The sequence below is a fragment of the Oncorhynchus nerka genome, linkage group LG3, assembly GCF_034236695.1.
Source record: "Oncorhynchus nerka isolate Pitt River linkage group LG3, Oner_Uvic_2.0, whole genome shotgun sequence".
Lineage (NCBI taxonomy): Eukaryota > Metazoa > Chordata > Actinopteri > Salmoniformes > Salmonidae > Oncorhynchus > Oncorhynchus nerka.
Window position 1 is genome coordinate 1,738,225 of NC_088398.1, and position 24,471 is coordinate 1,762,695.

The window sequence follows — 24,471 nt, forward strand, 5'->3', positions numbered from 1 at the left end:
TAGGTTTTCTCAGGTTACAATGGCCTTTCAAACCACAAGGTCATCTGAAGCCTCAGAGGTCTCACAACAAACATACTCCTGTGCATTGAACATATGTTTTGTATTCCATAAATAAAGGTGTGTATTTGTATGTGTGTGTGTGTGTGTGTATGTATGTGTGTGTGTGTATGTGTGTGTGTGTGTGTGTATGTGTGTGTGTGTGTGTGTGTGTATGTGTGTGTGTATATACACTGTCTAAATTCGTCTTGATTATAGAACTTCCTGTAGTAAAATAAAGAAACAAAAAGGAAGACAAATAAACCGTGAAAAACCACAAATAGCAAAGATACGACATTTCAGTCTTATTGCAATCATCTTTATTTTGTCATCTCACCTTGTATAAATGGGCTCAGTTTGCAGTTCGCTCTTCATAGAAGATGCTACATACTTCACTAAAATGTGAAAACAAAAAAAACTCAATCTGGGAGCACCAGCTTTATACAACAAGGTTCCAGACATCAGTGTTCAAACCCCTGGAATAATCATTACATTCCTGAATAACCTGCATAGACTAGAACAAAATATTTAACTGTCATTGAAGCATATTGATATCCAAAAGTGTGTGTAAAGTAATACTACAAACTCATCTCTCTGAGTAAGTGCTTACAGGCATAACTAATAGTCAACATATTTATTCTGAAGGAAAACATTGTTTTCTAAATGCTGTGACCAAAGACAACATTAGAATGTGGGAAAAACTACAGCCCAGAAAAGCCTGTATTTAAGAATGATTAATTATGTTGGATTAAGGTAAGAAACTAATCAGAATTATACATTTAATTAAATATACACTATTAGAAATTAGAATAATTTCAGTTAATAATTTCAGTTTCACTTTTGAAAAGGAAACATGCATGTTTGCTAGGTTGGTGATATTTGTAACACTTCTGCTGTAAATTAACTTTAGTGATATATTACTTTTGTGATTGGAACATGAAATTGCATTGAAGTAATAAATTCAAAAATGTCATATCTAACCAACAGATAAAATATATGAAACAATCGAAATAAAATTAATTCATTTAAATTGCTTTGATAATAAAATGGCATTTTTTAAATGCTATTTGTTTAAGGAAAAGATTATAAAAATGTATGTTTTATAACAAAGAAAAATACAGGGTAACCCTGTACTAAAGTGCTTTAGTTATTCTTGATAGCACTATAAACAACAGCAATCTAAATCTAGACCTGTAAACATTTGTATAAAAAAAGTTCAGCCATGTAAAAATGTAGATTTTTTTCAGGATGTTTCAAATAATCAAAATGGATGCCAACATTACAGGACCTCTACAAAACATCAACATTTAACTGAAACACCTAAAGCAGAATTTTTACTGCACTAAAACAAAAACCTCTATTCAAACAAACACCAGCTTTGGCTTCTTCTCATAGGTAGAGGTCCTCGCCTGGTTAAGTGCTCAGCAGACAGTCTAAATACTGTACCTGCACACCTGGTTGGCGAGGAGCATCTGTCAATCAGCCGATGTGGTTCGGTGCGTGTGAGGTGAAGTGAGGAAGTACCCTCAGTGTGTTTCCCACAATTCCTTTTGATTGCCTTTTAAGACAGAGGTAAACCACCAGACACAGTCCAGTTAATTCCAGATATGGTCAGATGAAGACCACAGAGTAGCAGGGTCTATTCTCCAATCCCATAGTGTCAGGTGTTACAGAACAGTTGGACCAGTCTAACCAGTATGATCCCAGTAGAGGGCGTAGCAGAACAGTCACAATATTCTAGTTCATCATTCCCAGGGTTCCACTCACACAGCATATCCTGGTTTAGGCAGTGTCGTCAATGGTTAACTTTTTAAATTAAGTTGTATCAACGTTTAGTGTTACTGTGTTTAACAGTTGGTCCCACAATGGATACAAAAAAAAGAGTTGTTTTTCGTCTAGAAAACAATGACTTTCAAATCCAATGAGGTCAACTCAAAAACATGGTTGTGTTCAGAAGCAGTCAACTCTGACAGCCAGTCAACTCCAAGTCTGGTCCTCTCCGTAGTAATTTAACAGAACAAAGTCTGGATGGTCCACTTTGGCTCAGCTGGCACATTATGTTCACACACACAGAGAGAGAGAGACACAGAGAGAGAGAGAGAGAGAGAGAGGAAGGGAGAGAGAGAGGAAGAGAGAGACGACACAGATGGAGTCTACAGGATGGAGTGGATAAAGGTGGGAAATGAAGAATGAGAGCTTTGATGGTAGATTAGTGTCAGTCTGTTTCAGAGGGAGCTTAGTCAGGAGCGAGGGATGGAAGAGGGGGAACGAGAGGAGAGAGTGGACAGAGAGAAAAGAGGAGGCCAAGAAGAGAAAGATTAGTGTCAGTCTGTTTCAGAGGGAGGTTAGTCAGGAGCGAGGGATGGAAGAGGGGGAACGAGAGGAGAGAGTGGACAGAGAGAAAAGAGGAGGCCAAGAAGAGAAAGATTAATGCCACCCCAGAAAAGACAGAGGTGATGTGTTGGAGTGTGTGTAGTTGGAGTGTGTGTAGTGTTGAAGTCTACCCTATTGCAGTCATTTTAGTGTCTGAAATGAAGACTTGACCTCCCTATGAGGTGTGGATAGTTTAAAGTAGGGACTGAGTGGGTGAGGCAGGCCATCTACAGTGGGCATGGTAGATACTCAGGAGGTCAGCTTGAATAGAGAGATGTTAGATAGAGAGGAAGTTCAACAGTGGGATGAGGAGGAGGAGAGAAAGAGGAACTGTCCTCATTGAACACACATCACTGTGAAGAGCTGGAGTACCTGAGAGAGAGCCAGAGAATTAGCAGTTCATCAATACCAAAGAACATCCTGTGCATGCGTAGCATACCACATGAACGAACACACACACACACACACACACACAGTTGTATCTCACCTTGTTCCTGCTTGGACCCTTTGGTTGCTAAGCGAAGGGAAGAAAAGGAGAGAGCAGGACATAAAAATAAAGTTCATTATTCAAGTAATTTTCAAGTTTCCCAAAAACTACAGCATTACTTGCCTGAAACAAAAAAAACAACAGAAAAATGACTAGGGGAGGGTATTTACCATAACTCACAGCCAAATGCCATGAAAAATGACTACTGACTGCGCAACCCTAAAATATGTCCCCAATGCAAATTTTCTTAAAGGTTGAATGGAAAACAAGCGAAGAAAGTGAGTCAGGAGGAAGATAATGTCGAGGCAAGGAGAAAGGAGAGAGAGAAATGAGAGAGAGATGAGGAATAAGAGAGAGATTAAGAATAAGAGAGAAAGATTAAGAATATAAGAAAGAATAAGAATAAGAGAGTGATTAAGAATAAGAGAGTGATTAAGAATAAGAGAGTGATTAAGAATAAGAGAGTGATTAAGAATAAGAGAGTGATTAAGAATAAGAGAGTGATTAAGAATAAGAGAGTGATTAAGAATAAGAGAGTGATTAAGAATAAGAGAGAAAGGGAAAAGAGAAAAAGAAAGAAGGCAACTAAATTCAGAATGACAGAGAGAAACAGGAGAGGAAATGAAAGGGTGGAGTTGGAAAAGACCTGGGAGAAAAACAGACGGAGAAAAGAAGGGAGGGAAGGAAAGATTGTAAGAAGGTCAGGCGGAGAGAGGGAGAGAAAGAGAGGTGGAGGAGGGAGGGGTGTTTGTGTCTGGGTGTCTCTCAGCAGGGGGGCTGACTAAAAGGAAATCATTGAGGACTGGAGGGAGAGGGAGGAGGAACGAGGGAGTTAGAGAGGGGTGGGATGGGTGCTGGAGGGCAAAGCAAGGTGGAGAGGGGCAAGAGAGAGGTGGGAGAGAATGCTACAAGACCAGAAAAAGCAAAAAGAAGTAGAAAAGTAAGGCTGATAGTGAAGGGAGAGAACAGGGGAAAGGTCTAGGAAGAAAATAGCAGAAAATGTGCAGGAGATCGTTGTAATGAAACTGTTATGCAGTTGACTGTTTTCCTACAATGAATTGTGTACATCAGCAGAACCCTGATGTCTAAGACGTGTTTTTCACAAGATGGCTCACTGATCGAATGCTTAGCTTGGAGATCATTTTCTGTGTGTGTGTGTGTGTGTGTTATTAGGGCTTGACTAAGGTATCTATAGGTGTTATATTCTGTTATGTCTATAGTCAGGGTTGTACTACAAGTCAAATAGGCTTCCATGTTGATGAGGGAGGGGCTTAACAAACCTCTCATATTCTGAAGAAATAACTATGGAAGAGTTAACGAAGCATTAAATTACATGCTGTGATCGGGCCTCTCACTGTGTGTGTGTGTGTGTGTGTGTGTGTGTGTATGTGTGTGTATGTGTGTGAGCACTAACGTTAAGCAGAAGAAAATGTGAAAAAGGCATTTTGTGTCCAAAGCATCAAAACTATGAAAGTTACAGAACACATCACTTCTGTTCCTTATTCTGTTTTGTAACATTAGTTAATAATTATAAAACAATAAACTAAAAGTTGCAGGGTTCTATTAATCCAATCTTTCATGTCCACATTGAGTGGATAAAAACAGCTCAAATAAAGCAGAGGTTTTATCAGGTAATTCTCCAAATACAATCAACAGAACATAAACTATTTACATCAAAGGCAACAAACAAATGCATACTCAAAGACTAAATTAATCAATTAAAGAGCATTAAGTGATTTTGAAATGTACGCATTGACCTAATGCCTACATCAATAGCTGACTTTAAAATGACTCTGCGTGATTATAACGGTTTATTAAACGTAATACTTTACCAAACTATACTGCCGTTTCAAGAAGAACACTCAGTCTGCATAAACAATTAAATGTTGAATCGTCAATGCTAAAAATATATATATATATACGTAAAATAATTGAAAAACGTCATATATTTTTTTGTTCACTGATAATGAATAGATCGTTCTACGGGATTAGTGCCTTTTCATCCCTTTGATATTTCAAGCAGAAATTCTGCACAAATATTGAATATTAAAAGCCGGATATATTAACTGAAGTGTCCATTAATATAGTCCACATAGAAAATTCAATAAATCAGATCTTTATATTAAAGCTGCAATATGGCACTTTTTGGGTGACCCAACCAAAGTCACATAGAAATGCGAGTTACAGATCTGTCACTCTCATTGAAAGCAAGTCTACAAAGCGGTAGATCTGTTCTAGGTTCTTATGTTACTTCTTTGAATCTTTAACTTTCTGTTTTGCTGCTTCAAACAGCTGAAAACACAATATTTTTGGTTATGGAAAAGATATTGAATTAGAATTTTAGCAACCAGGAAATAGAGGAGCGATCACCTTTAACAAAGACTAAAGTACCAACATTCAGCATTTTAACGTGTCCCTCTGTGCATCCTCTGAATTCTAGGAAGATTTCAACCCACTTAATCCCAACATATCTCAATTTTCACCATCATTGTAAGGCCCTAGTTATTTTGTTGCTTTAACAAAGTCATTTAAGATGAATATTTAAGTGATTCATTTTAAGGTAAAAAAATAAATAAACCTGTCCCTCATTTTAAGGTCAATCCTGTTACGTGAACTGAACTCTTTTTAATATTATAATAAGATGCTGGTGAAACTATTCCTTTTTAAATAGAGATATTGAACATTAATAGTAAAATCCTGGTGTAAAAGCAGGTGAGCTGGTTCTACTCCTTCGGCCATTTTCTGGTGTTTTGTGGTGGAAAACTGAGCAGGTGGAGCACAACACATCAACCCTGTTACCCAGAGATACATAGGCAAGACACATTTTCACAATTCCATTATTTTGTGAAGCTTACATTCAATTGCCCTTCCCTGTGGTACAGAACAAGCTTACATTCATTTGCCCTTCCCTGTGGTACAGAACAAGCTTACATTCATTTGCCCTTCCCTGTGGTACAGAACAAGCTTACATTCATTTGCCCTTCCCTGTGGTACGGAACAAGCTTACATTCATTTGCCCTTCCCTGTGGTACGGAACAAGCTTACATTCATTTGCGCTTCCCTGTGGTACAGAACAAGCTTACATTCCCCATGTCACAAGGGGATTTATGTCTGATTTAAGATGAAGTGGTCAACCCGGATACTTTATTTGGCCTCTTGAGATATTAAGTTGAACATACGTTCTGTTCTTTATGGCAGAATGTTAAAATGAGGAGAAATAAAAAGCTTTTTAACTACTCAAAATGCATCTAAATGGTGGAAATACCAAATTATTGCTGTTGTATATGATTAGGTAAATTTGTGTGAATGACTACATGTGTGAATGACTACATGCGTGAATGACTACATGCGTGAATGACTACATGCGTGAATGACTACATGCGTGAATGACTACACGCGTGAATGACTACACGCGTGAATGACTACACGCGTGAATGACTACACGCGTGAATGACTACATGCGTGAATGACTACATGCGTGAATGACTACATACATGCTGTAGATAACTGTTCTGTATTGGTCACGGCCAGCTCTACCCCAAAATGGCTGCCGTGGTCGCATGCATCTCAGGAAAGCACTGCAGAGAGAGACCCACTGTGTGAGTGTGAGCATGCATGTGTGTCTCCAGACAGAGAACTGCAGAGAGACACCATTCCGTGACTCCACCTCTCCTGCCCCGCGCCGCCATTTTAGAAACACAGTGACTAGAGGTAGGAAGCCATCTTCCTGGGCGGAAAACATTCCAAACCTGCTCGCCGAAAAATAGAAATCTAATCACGGTAGGAAGTTGGTCAAAGTTAGTCCTTCAGTGTTGTGCTGGGAGTCGGAGAGAGAGGTAGACGAGCGGTGTGTGTGAGCGAGTGTGTGTGTGAGCGAGTGTGTGTGTGAGCGAGTGTGTGTGTGAGCGAGTGTGTGTGTGTTCGGAAGGGTGGGCAGGGGGCACAAAGGTATTCAAAATAGAAAAAGAAAAAAAAGTTGGAAAAAAGCGCAAAAGAAGTGAAAGACCGGAGAAGGGAACCTGAAATGACCACGATGGACTGTTCACAGCAGGGGAGAGAGGGAGGGAGAAAAAGAGGAGAGTAGGAGAAAGGGAAAATCAATTAGAGAGAGTAGAAGGTCTATAATGGCTTCACACAGCGGGAAAGAGAGAGAAGGAAAGAGAATGAGAGAGGAGGGTGGGGAACAACAGCAGACTTCGTGTTTGGAGAAGTTGTCTTCATTGAAAGGTAAGTAGAGGAAGATAGCGGAAGATTGAGGGGGAAAGGCGGAGCAGCAGGGGGAGCAGTTTCAGCGTGACACCACTCTAGTGATGCGGATTTTGAAGGTTGCGTCTGATACAACACTGTTCTAGCACAGCAGAATTGGGGAAGGGGGCTTTTTTCCCGTGACACTCTACTGGGGTGGGTAGGGGACACTTTTCACCGGGACACTTCAGTAGTGTCAAATTTACTGTAGAGTCAAAGTTAGACTTTCTGTTCATTTACAATGTCATTCAGCAGTCTGCAGAACCAAGATATCCAAAGAGGATTGAATTCAATAAATAGACACCAACAGGGAGAGAGGAACATAGATAAAGTGACTAATTAATCCCAGCACAGACCTTAGGAGCTTCCTGTGCCACGTGCAACTGTGTCCTACCTGCCGTGCTCTCTTTACAGCTGTTTAAGTTAATTTCAGTTAGAGAAAAAGTTGGCCTGTGACACACGCACACAGGAGAGTGCTGGTTAATTTGAGTGGATAAACACACACACAATGACACAGGAGAGAAGAGGATGCCACCACAGAGTGCTGGGTGACCTTGGTACAATGACAGTGTACCTGATGGACCCTCTGTCACTGCTCTGTCCTTCAGATCCCCGTGTGTGTGTTTGTGAGTGCTCGTCCCCAACTAAAGGGAATCGCCACCTGAAAAGTACATTCAGAGCACGGTTTGTTGTTTGAAAAAGACAGGATAGCGAGACCTTGCAGAGAGCGAGACTGTTGTAGAGACCGTTGCAGAGAGCGAGACCGTCGTAGAGAAAGAGACCGTCGCAGAGACAGAGACCATCGTAGAGACAGAGACCGCCGCAGAGACAGAGACAGTCGTAGAGACAGCCGTAGAGAAAGAGACAGAGACCGCCGTAGAGAAAGAGACAGAGACCACCGTAGAGAAAGAGACCGTCGTAGAGAAAGAGACCTCCGTAGAGAAAGAGACCTCCGTAGAGAAAGAGACCGCCGTAGAGAAAGAGACAGAGACCGCCGTAGAGAAAGAGACCGCCGTATAGAAAGAGACCGTCGTATAGAAAGAGACCGTCGTAGAGAAAGAGACCGCCGTAGAGAAAGAGGCCGTCGTATAGAAAGAGACCGTCGTAGAGAAAGAGACCGCCGTAGAGAAAGAGACCGTCGTAGAGAAAGAGAGCGTCGTAGAGAAAGAGACCGTCGTAGAGAAAGAGCGTCGTAGAGAAAGAGACCGTCGTAGAGACCGTCGTAGAGACCGTCCGTCGTAGAGACCGTCGTAGAGACCGTCGTAGAGACAGTCGTAGAGACAGTCGTAGAGGTAGAGGTAGAGATAGCCGTAGAGACAGTCATAGAGATAGAGGTAGAGATAGTTGTAGAGAAAGAGACAGTCGTAGAGACAGTCGTAGAGATAGAGAGTCGTAGAGACAGCTGTAGAGACAGTCATAGAGATAGAGGTAGAGATAGAGACAGTCGTTAGAGACAGCTGTAGAGACAATTGTAGAGATAGAGACAGTCGTCGAGACAGTTGTAGAGAAAGGGACAAGAGACCGTCGTAGAGAAAGATACCGTCGTGGAGAAAGAGACAGACAGTCGTAGAGACAGTCGTAGAGATAGAGACGGTCATAGAGATAGATGTAGAGATAGAGGTAGAGATAGCCGTAGAGACCGTCGTAGAGACAGCTGTAGAGACAGTCGTAGAGACAGTCGTAGAGATAGAGATAGCAGTAGAGACAGTCGTAGAGACAGTCGTAGAGATAGAGACAGTCGTAGAGACAGTCGTAGAGACCGTCGTAGAGAAAGAGACAGAGACAGCCATAGAGAAAGAGACAGAGACCGTCGTAGAGAAAGAGAGACAGTCATAGAGACAGTAGTAGAGACAGCTGTAGAGACAATTGTAGAGATAGAGGTAGAGATAGACAGTCGTAGAAACCGTCGTAGAGACAGCAGTAGAGACCGTTGTAGAGAAAGAGACAGTCGTAGAGACAGAGACCGTCGTAGAGAAAGAGAGCGTCGTAGAGAAAGAGACCGTCGTAGAGAAAGAGCGTCGTAGAGAAAGAGACCGTCGTAGAGACCGTCGTAGAGACCGTCCGTCGTAGAGACCGTCGTAGAGACCGTCGTAGAGACCGTCGTAGAGACAGTCGTAGAGACAGTCGTAGAGGTAGAGGTAGAGATAGCCGTAGAGACAGTCATAGAGATAGAGGTAGAGATAGTTGTAGAGAAAGAGACAGTCGTAGAGACAGTCGTAGAGATAGAGAGTCGTAGAGACAGCTGTAGAGACAGTCATAGAGATAGAGGTAGAGATAGAGACAGTCGTTAGAGACAGCTGTAGAGACAATTGTAGAGATAGAGACAGTCGTCGAGACAGTTGTAGAGAAAGGGACAAGAGACCGTCGTAGAGAAAGATACCGTCGTGGAGAAAGAGACAGACAGTCGTAGAGACAGTCGTAGAGATAGAGACGGTCATAGAGATAGATGTAGAGATAGAGGTAGAGATAGCCGTAGAGACCGTCGTAGAGACAGCTGTAGAGACAGTCGTAGAGACAGTCGTAGAGATAGAGATAGCAGTAGAGACAGTCGTAGAGACAGTCGTAGAGATAGAGACAGTCGTAGAGACAGTCGTAGAGACCGTCGTAGAGAAAGAGACAGAGACAGCCATAGAGAAAGAGACAGAGACCGTCGTAGAGAAAGAGAGACAGTCATAGAGACAGTAGTAGAGACAGCTGTAGAGACAATTGTAGAGATAGAGGTAGAGATAGACAGTCGTAGAAACCGTCGTAGAGACAGCAGTAGAGACCGTTGTAGAGAAAGAGACAGTCGTAGAGACAGAGACCGTCGTGGAGACAGAGACCATCGTAGAGACAGAGACCGCCGCAGAGAAAGAGACAGAGACCGCCGTAGAGAAAGAGACCGTCGTAGAGAAAGAGACCGTCGTAGAGAAAGAGACCGTCGTAGAGAAAGAGGCCGTCGTACAGAAAGAGAACGTCGTAGAGAAAGAGACCTCCGTAGAGAAAGAGACAGAGACCGTCGTGGAGACAGAGACCGTCGTAGAGACAGAGACCGCCGCAGAGACAGAGACAGTCGTGGAGACAGAGACCATCGTAGAGACAGAGACCGCCGCAGAGACAGAGACAGTCGTAGAGACAGAGACAGTCGTAGAGAAAGCGACCGCCGTAGAAAAAGAGACAGTCGTAGAAAAAGAGACCGTCGTAGAGAAAGAGACCTCCGTAGAGAAAGAGACAGAGACCGCCGTAGAGAAAGAGACCGTCGTAGAGAAAGAGACCGTCGTAGAGAAAGAGACCGTCGTAGAGAAAGAGACCGTCGTAGAGAAAGAGGCCGTCGTACAGAAAGAGAACGTCGTAGAGAAAGAGACCTCCGTAGAGAAAGAGACAGAGACCGTCGTAGAGAAAGAGGCCGTCGTAGAGAAAGAGAGCGTCGTAGAGAAAGAGACCTCCGTAGAGAAAGAGAGCGTCGTAGAGAAAGAGACCTCCGTAGAGAAAGAGAGCGTCGTAGAGAAAGAGACCTCCGTAGAGAAAGAGAACGTCGTAGAGAAAGAGACCTCCGTAGAGAAAGAGACAGAGACCTCCGTAGAGAAAGAGACAGAGACCGTCGTAGAGAAAGAGAGCGTCGTAGAGAAAGAGACCTCCGTAGAGAAAGAGACCTCCGTAGAGAAAGAGACCTCCGTAGAGAAAGAGACCGTCGTAGAGAAAGAGACCGCCGTAGAGAAAGAGACCGCCGTAGAGAAAGAGACCGTCGTAGAGAAAGAGACCGCCGTAGAGAAAGAGACCGTCTTAGAGAAAGAGACCGTCGTAGAGAAAGAGACAGTCGTAGAGAAAGAGACAGTCGTAGAGAAAGAGACAGAGACTGCCGTAGAGAAAGAGAGCGTCGTAGAGAAAGAGAGCGTCGTAGAGAAAGAGAAAGCCGTAGAGAGAGAGAGCGTCGTAGAGAAAGAGACCGTCGTAGAAAAAGAGACAGCCGTAGAAAAAGAGAGCGTCGTAGAGAAAGAGAGCGTCGTACAGAAAGAGGCCGCCGTAGAGAAAGAGAGCGCCGTAGAGAAAGAGAGCGCCGTACAGAAAGAGAGCGTCGTAGAGAAAGAGAGCGTCGTACAGAAAGAGAGCGTCGTAGAGAAAGAGCGTCGTAGAGAAAGAGAGCGTCGTAGAGAAAGAGAGCGTCGTAGAGAAAGAGAGCGCCGTAGAGAAAGAGAGCGCCGTAGAGAAAGAGAGCGCCGTAGAGAAAGAGAGCGCCGTAGAGAAAGAGAGCGCCGTAGAGAAAGAGGCCGCCGTAGAGAAAGAGAGCGCCGTAGAGAAAGAGAGCGCCGTAGAGAAAGAGGCCGTCGTAGAGAAAGAGAGCGTCGTAGAGAAAGAGGCCGTCGTAGAGAAAGAGAGCGTCGTAGAGAAAGAGAGCGTCGTAGAGAAAGAGAGCGTCGTAGAGAAAGAGAGCGTCGTAGAGAAAGAGAGCGTCGTAGAGAAAGAGAGCGTCGTACAGAAAGAGACCGCCGTAGAGAAAGAGACCGCCGTAGAGAAAGACCGCCGTAGAGAAAGACCGTCGTAGAGAGAGACCGTCGTAGAGAAAGAGACCGTCGTAGAGACAGAGACCGTCGTAGAGACAGAGACCGTCGTAGAGACAGAGACCGTCGTAGAGAAAGAGACCGTCGTAGAGAAAGAGAGCGTCTTAGAGAAAGAGACCGTCTTAGAGAAAGAGACCGTCTTAGAGAAAGAGACCGTCTTAGAGAAAGAGACCGTCTTAGAGAAAGAGACCGTCTTAGAGAAAGAGACCGTCGTAGAGAAAGAGAGCGTCTTAGAGAAAGAGCGTCATAGAGAAAGAGCGTCGTAGAGAAAGAGACCGTCGTAGAGAAAGAGACCGTCGTAGAGAAAGAGACCGTCGTAGAGAAAGAGACCGTCGTAGAGAAAGAGACAGTCGTAGAGACAGTCGTAGAGATAGAGACAGCTGTAGAGACCGTCGTAGAGGTAGAGATAGCCGTAGAGACAGTCATAGAGATAGAGGTAGAGATAGTTGTAGAGAAAGAGACAGTCGTAGAGACAGTCGTAGAGATAGAGAGTCGTAGAGACAGCTGTAGAGACAGTCATAGAGATAGAGATAGAGACAGTCGTAGAGACAGTTGTAGAGAAAGGGACAAGAGACCGTCGTAGAGAAAGATACCGTCGTGGAGAAAGAGACAGACAGTCGTAGAGACAGTCGTAGAGATAGAGACAGTCGTAGAGATAGATGTAGAGATAGAGGTAGAGATAGCCGTAGAGACCGTCGTAGAGACAGCTGTAGAGACAATCGTAGAGATAGAGATAGAGAAAGAGACAGTCGTAGAGACAGTCATAGAGATAGCCGTAGAGACAGTCGTAGAGACAGTCGTAGAGATAGAGATAGCAGTAGAGACAGTCGTAGAGACAGTCGTAGAGAAAGAGACAGAGACAGCAATAGAGAAAGAGACAGACCGTCGTAGAGAAAGAGAGACAGTCATAGAGACAGTAGTAGAGACAGCTGTAGAGACAATTGTAGAGATAGAGGTAGAGATAGACAGTCGTAGAAACCGTCGTAGAGACAGCAGTAGAGACAATCGTAGAGATAGAGGTAGAGATAGAGACAGTCGTAGAGACAGCTGTAGAGACAGTCGTTGAGACAGAGACAGTCGTAGAGACAGTCGTAGAGATAGAGACAGTCGTAGAGATAGAGACAGTCGTAGAGATAGAGACAGTCGTAGAGATAGAGACAGTCGTAGAGACAGAGACCGCCGTAGAGAAAGAGACCGCCGTAGAGAAAGAGACAGACAGTCATAGAGACCGTCGTAGAGAAAGAGACAGTCGTAGAGACAGCCATAGAGAAAGAGAAAGAGACAGTCGTAGAGAAAGAGACAGTCGTAGAGAAAGAGACCGCCGTAGAGAAAGAGACCGCCGTAGAGAAAGAGACCGCCGTAGAGAAAGAGACCGCCGTAGAGAAAGAGACAGTCGTAGAGACCGTCGTAGAGAAAGAGACAGTCGTAGAGACAGTCATAGAGATAGAGACAGTCATAGAGACAGTCATAGAGATAGAGACAGTCATAGAGATAGAGACAGTCGTAGAGACAGCTGTAGAGACAGTCATAGAGATAGAGGTAGAGATAGAGACAGTCGTAGAGACAGTCGTAGAGACAGCTGTAGAGACAATTGTAGAGATAGAGGTAGAGATAGCCATAGAGACAGTCATAGAGATAGAGGTAGAGACCGTCGTAGAGAAAGAGACAGTCGTAGAGACAGTCGTAGAGACAGTAGTAGAGACAGCTGTAGAGACAATTGTAGAGATAGATGTAGAGATAGACAGTCGTAGAGACCGTCGTAGAGACAGCTGTAGAGACAATTGTAGAGATAGAGGTAGAGATAGCCGTAGAGACAGTCGTAGAGATAGCCGTAGAGACAGTCGTAGAGAAAGAGACAGCTGTAGAGAAAGGGACAAGAGACCGTCGTAGAGAAAGATACCGTCATAGAGAAAGAGACAGCTGTAGAGACAGTCGTTGAGATAGAGATAGCCGTAGAGACAGTCGTAGAGACAGTCGTAGAGACAGTCATAGAGACAGTCATAGAGACAGTCGTAGAGATAGAGACAAGTCGTAGAGACAGTCGTAGAGATAGAGACAAGTCGTAGAGACAGTCGTAGAGATAGAGACAGTCGTAGAGACAGTCGTAGAGACAGAGACAATCGTAGAGACAGAGACAGTCGTAGAGACAGTCGTAGAGGTAGAGATAGAGACAGTCGTAGAGACAGTCAGAGATAGAGGTAGAGATAGTTGTAGAGAAAGAGACAGTCAGAGACAGTCGTAGAGATAGAGACCGTCGTAGAGACAGCTGTAGAGATAGAGGTAGAGATAGAGACAATCGTAGAGATAGAGGTAGAGATAGAGACAGTCGTAGAGACAGCTGTAGAGACAGTCGTAGAGATAGAGACAGTCGTAGAGACAGTTGTAGAGATAGAGACAGTCGTAGAGACAGTTGTAGAGAGAGCTGTAGAGGGAGAGTTGAAAGCATCCAGAGCAGCCAGAGAGAGACTGTGGCTAAAGGATGGGAACGGCCATCGCTGTGTCCTCACACACACTGTATGTGCCACACTGCCATGCTGGCTGTCAGATAAAAGGGAATCTCTACAGGAAGGAACCAGCGAGAGAGTGAGGCGTTGCTGCAGGGAGCACAACAACAGCTGCACTAAACAACCACTAATGGACATGCAGACAGAGGCAGAGAGAGAGAGAGAGAGAGAGAGAGAGAGAGAGAGAGGCAGAGAGAGAGCGAGAGGAGCAGCAAGATTTGTGACCTGTTGCCACGAGAAAAGGGCAACCAGTGAAGAACAAACACCATTGTAAATACAACCCATATTTATGCTTATTTATTTTATCTTGTGTCCTTTAACCATTTGTACATTGTTAAAACATCGTATATATATAATATGACATTTGTAATGTCTTAATTGTTCTGAAACTTCTCTATGTGTAATGTTTACTGTTAATTTTTATTGTTTATTTCACTTTATATATTCACTTTATATATTATCTACCTCACTTGCTTTGGCAATGTTAACACATGTTTCCCATGCCAATAAAGCCCTTGAATTGAATTGAGAGCGAGGCAGTGAGAGAGAGAGGCAGAGAGAGGCAGAGAGAGAGGCAGAGAGAGAGAGAGGCAGAGAGAGAGAGGCAGAGAGAGAGAGAGAGGCAGAGAGAGAGAGAGAGAGGCAGAGAGAGAGAGAGAGAGAGGCAGAGAGAGAGAGAGGCAGAGAGAGAGAGAGGCAGAGAGAGAGAGAGGCAGAGAGAGAGAGAGAGGCAGAGAGAGAGGCAGAGAGAGAGGCAGAGAGAGAGAGGCAGAGAGAGAGAGGCAGAGAGAGAGGCAGAGTTGGAGAGAGAGACAGAGTCACAGACAGACACAGACTCAGTTGAAATAAAGCATCCTGAGCACCCAGAGACAGGCTGTGGCTAAAGGACAGGAGCGGCCATCGCTGGGCCCTCACACACACTGTATGTGCCACACTACCTGTTAGATAAAAGGGAATCTCTACAGGAAGGAACCAGAGAGAGAGTGAGGCGTTGCTGCAGGGAGCACAACAACAGCTGCACCACTAATGGACAGAGAGAGAAACTTTTTCATCTCTCCTCTCATCCATCTCAGTCTCATCCTGCTCTCTCCTCGTGTATCCTCATCCCAACACATTTACAGAACAGCCCCTGCATGACAGAGATAGAGAACAAAATAAAAGAGGGAGACTTGGTAAATAAATGGCCAGAGAGGAGATGGAGAGATACAGAGGAGAGATAGAAAAGACAAAGATAATGTTGGAGGGATAGAGGGAGCAGAGTCAGATAGGTAGAGAGGGAGAGAGGGTGGGAAACATGGAGATGGAAGAAGGGAGAGAGGGTGGGAAACATGGGGATGGAAGGAGAGAGAGCGGGTGGGAAACATGGGGATGGAAGGAGAGAGAGGGTGGGAAACATGGGGATGGAAGGAGGGAGAGAGGGTAGGAAACATGGGGATGGAAGGAGAGAGAGGGTGGGAAACATGGGGATGGAAGGAGAGAGAGGGTGGGAAACATGGGGATGGAAGGAGAGAGAGAGGGTGGGAAACATGGGGATGGAAGGAGAGAGAGGGTGGGAAACATGGGGATGGAAGGAGAGAGAGGGTGGGAAACATGGGGATGGAAGGAGGGAGAGAGGGTGGGAAACATGGGGATGGAAGGAGAGAGAGAGGGTGGGAAACATGGGGATGGAAGGAGAGAGAGAGGGTGGGAAACATGGGGATGGAAGGAGGGAGAGAGGGTGGGAAACATGGGGATGGAAGGAGGGAGAGAGGGTGGGAAACATGGGGATGGAAGGAGGGAGAGAGGGTGGGAAACATGGGGATGGAAGGAGGGAGAGAGGGTGGGAAACATGGGGATGGAAGGAGAGAGAGAGGGTGGGAAACATGGGGATGGAAGAAGAGAGAGAGGGTGGGAAACATGGGGATGGAAGAGAGAGAGAGGGTGGGAAACATGGGGATGGAAGAAGAGAGAGAGGGTGGGAAACATGGGGATGGAAGGAGAGAGAGAGGGTGGGAAACATGGGGATGGAAGGAGAGAGAGAGGGTGGGAAACATGGGGATGGAAGGAGAGAGAGAGGGTGGGAAACATGGGGATGGAAGGAGGGAGAGAGGGTGGGAAACATGGGGATGGAAGGAGAGAGAGAGAGAAAGACATGGTAGTGGATGAAGCCTAGATTAGTTTTGCTCCAGTCGACAGATCATAAAAAGGAGGGAGGGGGAACGAGGAGAAGAGACAGGGAGAGGGGGAGATTAGTGCCACTTCAGGAACGACAGAAGACTAAAAAGAGAGGGAGGAAAAAGACAGAAGAGGGCTCTTGAAATGTAGTCCGGATTAGCTTCACTAGGAGAACAGGATGAGAGAACAGAGGAAGAGAGAGACTGAACGAGAGAAAGAAAGAGAGGAACAGAGACTGAAAATAATGTCCATTTGGGTAAATATCCTGTACAGTATAAGAAAAACGTCACATCAAACGTTGATTCTAGTTATTTGGACAGATGAAATGATCCCCTCTCTCTCTTTGGAATAGAGTAAGTGTTTAAGAAGAGAGAATATATAGAGCATTATACATCTCCTGGTTATGGGCTGATGATAAACACTATGAAGAGAAGACACACCCAGGCACGCCCCACACACACACCTAACTAATGATATCCCTGCCTGTAGCGTGGAGACGAGGCTGGGACATTTATTTAGCCCTCCTGCCCAGTCCACTGGGATGTGATGGGAATTGGGACAGACGTCTCTACACACACACACACACACACACACACACACACACACACACACACACACACACACACACACACACACACACACACACACACACACACACACACACGTCTCTTCAACTGTAGAGTGTAGAGGCATTCCCACAGTGACTGGGCAACATTCCCGACCGGAATAGGAACAGGCAGCTCAGTGGACCGGAAGACTAACATTACTGTAGGAAGGGCCTGGGTTAGAACAACTCTGGGAATTCACACCAGAGACACGGAGGCAGAGTAAAGAAAAGAGATAGAGAATGAGAAAGTGTATGTGAGAGAGAGGAAAGAGAGGGAGCAAGAGAGCTTGCTGTTGAACTGATAACCAATGTATACTAAAAGGTCTGTTCCTTTGACACACACACACACGATGATGCTAGAGAAGCCGTCACCAACCTTTGAGTCAGAATCACTCTGCCTTCCGAGATCTACTACTCTGTTTATCAACATGACTTAAAATACAAGCCGTTGAAACATTAACAAATTAAAAACAGTACTGTAGCAATGAGGTTTGTGCAGTAAGCTACAGGCCCAATACATTATCACCACATACTGGCTTTGCTTGAATTGCCCTGCCAATGCATTGTTGTTAGGGACATTTTTAAAAAACTATATTAAAACATTTGAGGCTATATGATCACACAGGTAACAGATCTGTTGTTGTGTTACTTGTGAGGCACAGCTGAGTGAGCAGACATTTAAATAATTCGCTTTTTATTTTACTGGGCTGATGGTGCCTGCATCTGATGGTCAGTCTCAGAGGAGGGAGAGAGCAGCAGACTGAGGGTCAGTCTCAGCGGAGGGAGAGAGCAGCAGACTGAGGGTCAGTCTCAGCGGAGGGAGAGAGCAGCAGACTGAGGGTCAGTCTCAGCGGAGGGAGAGAGCAGCAGACTGAGGGTCAGTCTCAGCGGAGGGAGAGAGCAGCAGACTGAGGGTCAGTCTCAGCGGAGGGAGAGAGCAGCAGACTGAGGGTCAGTCTCAGCGGAGGGAGAGAGCAGCAGACTGAGGGTCAGTCTCAGCGGAGGGAGTGAGCAGCAGACTGAGGGTCAGTCTCAGCGGAGGGAGAGAGCAGCAGACTGAGGGTCAGTCTCAGCGGAGGGAGTGAGCAGCAGACTGAGGGTCAGTCTCAGCGGAGGGAGAGAGCAGCAGACTGAGGGTCAGTCTCAGCGGAGGGAGAGAGCAGCAGACTGAGGGTCAGTCTCAGCGGAGGGAGAGAGCAGCAGACTGAGGGTCAGTCTCAGCGGAGGGAGAGAGCAGCAGACTGAGGGTCAGTCTCAGCGGAGGGAGAGAGCAGCAGACTGAGGGTCAGTCTCAGCGGAGGGAGAGAGCAGCAGACTGAGGGTCAGTCTCAGCGGAGGGAGAGAGCAGCAGACTGATGGTCAGTCTCAGCGGAGGGAGAGAGCAGCAGACTGATGGTCAGTCTCAGCGGAGGGAGAGCAGCAGACTGAGGGTCAGTCTCAGCGGAGGGAGAGAGCAGCAGACTGAGGGTCAGTCTCAGCGGAGGGAGAGAGCAGCAGACTGAGGGTCAGTCTCAGCGGAGGGAGAGAGCAGCAGACTGAGGGTCAGTCTCAGCGGAGGGAGAGAGCAGCAGACTGAGGGTCAGTCTCAGCGGAGGGAGAGAGCAGCAGACTGAGGGTCAGTCTCAGCGGAGGGAGAGAGCAGCAGACTGAGGGTCAGTCTCAGCGGAGGGAGAGAGCAGCAGACTGAGGGTCAGTCTCAGCGGAGGGAGAGAGCAGCAGACTGAGGGTCAGTCTCAGCGGAGGGAGTGAACAGCAGACTGAGGGTCAGTCTCAGCGGAGGGAGAGAGCAGCAGACTGATGGTCAGTCTCAGCGGAGGGAGAGAGCAGCAGACTGATGGTCAGTCTCAGCGGAGGGAGAGAGCAGCAGACTGAGGGTCAGTCTCAGCGGAGGAGAGAGCAGCAGACTGAGGGTCAGTCTCAGCGGAGGGAGAGAGCAGCAGACTGAGGGTCAGTCTCAGCGGAGGGAGAGAGCAGCAGACTGAGGGTCAGTCTCAGCGGAGGGAGAGAGCAGCAGACTGAGGGTCAGTCTCAGCGGAGGGAGAGAGCAGCAGACTGAGGGTCAGTCTCAGCGGAGGGAGAGAGCAGCAGACTGAGGGTCAGTCTCAGCGGAGGAGAGAGCAGCAGACTGAGGGTCAGTCTCAGCGGAGGGAGAGAGCAGCAGACTGAGGTCAGTCTCAGCGGAGGGAGAGAGCAGCAGACTGAGGGTCAGTCTCAGCGGAGGGAGAGAGCAGCAGACTGAGGGTCAGTCTCAGCGGAGGAGAGAGCTGCAGACTGAGGGTCAGTCTCAGCGGAGGGAGAGAGCAGCAGACTGAGGGTCAGTCTCAGCGGAGGGAGAGAGCAGCAGACTGAGGGTCAGTCTCAGCGGAGGGAGAGAGCAGCAGACTGAGGGTCAGTCTCAGCGGAGGGAGAGAGCAGCAGACTGAGGGTCAGTCTCAGCGGAGGGAGAGAGCAGCAGACTGAGGGTCAGTCTCAGCGGAGGGAGAGAGCAGCAGACTGAGGGTCAGTCTCTCCCGTTCCTCCACTGAAACTGACCAAAAAGGGACACCTTCTTCCAGCTGTTGGGGAAACTCAAGTCGCACCGCATTATTTCCACCTCATGCACAAATTCATGTTGTTACTCCTATGACCAGAGAAAGTGAAATATTCCTTGATATTAAAAAAGACCCAAGCCGCTAATAACAACAAGCCTGTAGATACACTCTCCTACTCATTCATTACTGCTGCACTGCTTGTTGCAGAGCTGAGTGGAAATAGGAAGAAAGTGCATTTTATGGCTTATAAAAGTGTTGAATACAAAGTGCTGAATACAAAGTGCTGAATACAAAGTGTTGAATACAAAGTGTTGAATACAAAGTGCTGAATACAAAGTGTTGAATACAAAGTGCTGAATACAAAGTGTTGAATACAAAGTGTTGAATACAAAGTGTTGAATACAAAGTGCTGAATACAAAGTGCTGAATACAAAGTGTTGAATACAAAGTGCTGAATACAAAGTGTTGAATACAAAGTGCTGAATACAAAGTGTTGAATACAAAGTGTTGAATACAAAGTGTTGAATACAAAGTGTTGAATACAAAGTGCTGAATACAAAGTGTTGACAGGGCTGAGTAAGAACTTAAACATGGAGTCACTCATAAAAACAGCAGCTCTTTGCTGTATTCGTTGACAGTCTCTCTCTAGTCATGGTTTTAAATGTTCTGATATCTTTGACAGTCTCTCTCTAGTCATGGTTTTAAATGTTCTGATATCTTTGCTGTATGCGTTGACAGTCTCTCTCTAGTCATGGTTTTAAATGTTCTGATATCTTTGCTGTATTCGTTGACAGTCTCTCTCTAGTCATGGTTTTAAATGTTCTGATATCTTTGCTGTATTCGTTGACAGTCTCTCTCTAGTCATGGTTTTAAATGTTCTGATATCTTTGCTGTATGCGTTGACAGTCTCTCTCTAGTCATGGTTTTAAATGTTCTGATATCTTTGCTGTATGCGTTGACAGTCTCTCTCTAGTCATGGTTTTAAATGTTCTGATATCTTTGCTGTATGCGTTGACAGTCTCTCTCTAGTCATGGTTTTAAATGTTCTGATATCTTTGACAGTTTCTCTCTAGTCATGGTTTTAAATGTTCTGATATCTTTGACAGTTTCTCTCTAGTCATGGTTTTAAATGTTCTGATATCTTTGCTGTATTCGTTGACAGTCTCTCTCTAGTCATGGTTTTAAATGTTCTGATATCTTTGCTGTATGCGTTGACAGTCTCTCTCTAGTCATGGTTTTAAATGTTCTGATATCTTTGACAGTTTCTCTCTAGGCATGGTTTTAAATGTTCTGATATCTTTGACAGTTTCTCTCTAGTCATGGTTTTAAATGTTCTGATATCTTTGCTGTATTCGTTGACAGTCTCTCTCTAGTCATGGTTTTAAATGTTCTGATATCTTTGCTGTATGCGTTGACAGTCTCTCTCTAGTCATGGTTTTAAATGTTCTGATATCTTTGACAGTCTCTCTCTAGTCATGGTTTTAAATGTTCTGATACCTTTGACAGTTTCTCTCTAGTCATGGTTTTAAATGTTCTGATATCTTTGACAGTTTCTCTCTAGTCATGGTTTTAAATGTTCTGATATCTTTGCTGTATTCGTTGACAGTCTCTCTCTAGTCATGGTTTTAAATGTTCTGATATCTTTGACAGTCTCTCTCTAGTCATGGTTTTAAATGTTCTGATATCTTTGACAGTCTCTCTCTAGTCATGGTTTTAAATGTTCTGATATCTTTGCTGTATGCCTTGACAGTCTCTCTCTAGTCATGGTTTTAAATGTTCTGATATCTTTGACAGTCTCTCTCTAGTCATGGTTTTAAATGTTCTGATATCTTTGCTGTATGCGTTGACAGTCTCTCTCTAGTCATGGTTTTAAATGTTCTGATATCTTTGACAGTCTCTCTCTAGTCATGGTTTTAAATGTTCTGATATCTTTGCTGTATGCGTTGATAGTCTCTCTCTAGTCATGGTTTTAAATGTTCTGATATCTTTGACAGTCTCTCTCTAGTCATGGTTTTAAATGTTCTGATATCTTTGCTGTATGCATTGACAGTCTCTCTCTAGTCATGGTTTTAAATGTTCTGATATCGTTGACAGTCTCTCTCTAGTCATGGTTTTAAATGTTCTGATATCTTTGACAGTCTCTCTCTAGTCATGGTTTTAAATGTTCTGATATCGTTGACAGTCTCTCTAGTCATGGTTTTAAATGTTCTGATATCTTTGCTGTATTCCTTGACAGTTTCTCTCTAGTCATGGTTTTAAATGTTCTGATATCGTTGACAGTTTCTCTCTAGTCATGGTTTTAAATGTTCTGATATCTTTGCTGTATGCGTTGACAGTCTCTCTCTAGTCATGGTTTTAAATGTTCTGATATCTTTGACAGTTTCTCTCTAGTCATGGTTTTAAATGTTCTGATATCTTTGACAGTCTCTCTCTAGTCATGGTTTTAAATGTTCTGATATCTTTGACAGTCTCTCTCTAGTCATGGTTTTAAATGTTCTGATATCTTTGCTGTATGCTTTGACAGTCTCTAGTCATGGTTTTAAATGTTCTGATATCTTTGACAGTCTCTCTCTAGTCATGGTTTTAAATGTTCTGATATCTTTGCTGTATGCATTGACAGTCTCTCTCTAGTCATGGTTTTAAATGTTCTGATATCTTTGACAGTCTCTCTCTAGTCATGGTTTTAAATGTTCTGATATCTTTGACAGTCTCTCTCTAGTCATGGTTTTAAATGTTCTGATATCTTTGACAGTCTCTCTCTAGTCATGGTTTTAAATGTTCTGATATCTTTGCTGTATTCGTTGACAGTCTCTCTCTAGTCATGGTTTTAAATGTTCTGATATCGTTGACAGTCTCTCTCTAGTCATGGTTTTAAATGTTCTGATAATGCGTTGACAGTCTCTAGTCATGGTTTTAAATGTTCTGATATCGTTGACAGTCTCTCTCTAGTCATGGTTTTAAATGTTCTGATATCTTTGACAGTCTCTCTCTAGTCATGGTTTTAAATGTTCTGATATCTTTGCTGTATTCGGTGACAGTCTCTCTCTAGTCATGGTTTTAAATGTTCTGATATCGTTGACAGTCTCTCTCTAGTCATGGTTTTAAATGTTCTGATATCTTTGCTGTATGCGTTGACAGTCTCTCTCTAGTCATGGTTTTAAATGTTCTGATATCTTTGACAGTCTCTCTCTAGTCATGGTTTTAAATGTTCTGATATCTTTGACAGTCTCTCTCTAGTCATGGTTTTAAATGTTCTGATATCTTTGACAGTCTCTCTCTAGTCATGGTTTTAAATGTTCTGATATCGTTGACAGTCTCTCTCTAGTCATGGTTTTAAATGTTCTGATATCTTTGCTGTATTCGTTGACAGTCTCTCTCTAGTCATGGTTTTAAATGTTCTGATATCTTTGACAGTCTCTCTCTAGTCATGGTTTTAAATGTTCTGATATCTTTGCTGTATTCGTTGACAGTTTCTCTCTAGTCATGGTTTTAAATGTTCTGATATCTTTGCTGTATTCGTTGACAGTCTCTCTCTAGTCATTGTTTTAAATGTTCTGATATCTTTGCTGTATGCGTTGACAGTCTCTCTCTAGTCATGGTTTTAAATGTTCTGATATCTTTGACAGTCTCTCTCTAGTCATGGTTTTAAATGTTCTGATACCTTTGCTGTATTCGTTGACAGTCTCTCTCTAGTCATGGTTTTAAATGTTCTGATATCTTTGACAGTCTCTCTCTAGTCATGGTTTTAAATATTCTGATATCTTTGACAGTCTCTCTCTAGTCATGGTTTTAAATGTTCTGATATCTTTGCTGTATTCGTTGACAGTCTCTCTCTAGTCATGGTTTTAAATGTTCTGATATCTTTTGACAGTTTCTCTCTAGTCATGGTTTTAAATGTTCTGATATCTTTGACAGTCTCTCTCTAGTCATGGTTTTAAATGTTCTGATATCTTTGCTGTATGCGTTGACAGTCTCTCTCTAGTCATGGTTTTAAATGTTCTGATATCTTTGCTGTATGCGTTGACAGTCTCTCTCTAGTCATGGTTTTAAATGTTCTGATACCTTTGACAGTCTCTCTCTAGTCATGGTTTTAAATGTTCTGATATCTTTGACAGTCTCTCTCTAGTCATGGTTTTAAATGTTCTGATATCTTTGCTGTATTCGTTGACAGTCTCTCTCTAGTCATGGTTTTAAATGTTCTGATATCTTTGACAGTCTCTCTCTAGTCATGGTTTTAAATGTTCTGATATGTTTGACAGTCTCTCTCTAGTCATGGTTTTAAATGTTCTGATATCTTTGCTGTATTCGTTGACAGTCTCTCTCTAGTCATGGTTTTACATGTTCTGATATCTTTGCTGTATTCGTTGACAGTTTCTCTGTAGTCATGGTTTTAAATGTTCTGATATCTTTGCTGTATTCGTTGACAGTCTCTCTCTAGTTATGGTTTTACATGTTCTGATATCTTTGCTGTATTCGTTGACAGTCTCTCTCTAGTCATGGTTTTAAATGTTCTGATATCGTTGACAGTCTCTCTCTAGTCATGGTTTTAAATGTTCTGATATCTTTGCTGTATTCGTTGACAGTCTCTCTCTTGTCATGGTTTTAAATGTTCTGATATCGTTGACAGTCTCTCTCTAGTCATGGTTTTAAATGTTCTGATATCTGCTGTATTCGTTGACAGTCTCTCTCTAGTCATGGTTTTAAATGTTCTGATATCTTTGACAGTCTCTCTCTAGTCATGGTTTTAAATGTTCTGATATCTTTGCTGTATTCGTTGACAGTCTCTCTCTAGTCATGGTTTTAAATGTTCTGATATCTTTGCTGTATGCGTTGACAGTCTCTCTCTAGTCATGGTTTTAAATGTTCTGATATCTTTGCTGTATTCGTTGACAGTCTCTCTCTAGTCATGGTTTTAAATGTTCTGATATCTTTGCTGTATTCGTTGACAGTCTCTCTCTAGTCATGGTTTTAAATGTTCTGATATCTTTGCTGTATG

General features: G+C 44.0%; 1 protein-coding gene across 1 annotated transcript in view; it reads right to left on the reverse strand.

The window, feature by feature from the left end:
• Positions 1-333: 333 nt before the first annotated feature.
• The window catches only part of LOC115124676 (ephrin-A4-like), a 123,309-nt gene continuing 99,171 nt past the window's right edge, over positions 334-24,471 (reverse strand). Inside the window, exons 4-5 of the mRNA XM_065007009.1 lie at positions 2,897-2,923; positions 334-2,781 (exon numbers count right to left, since the gene is read on the reverse strand). Coding sequence (XP_064863081.1) covers positions 2,687-2,781; positions 2,897-2,923 — 122 coding nt within the window. The 3' untranslated portion in view covers positions 334-2,686. The remainder of the gene's footprint in view (positions 2,782-2,896; positions 2,924-24,471) is intronic.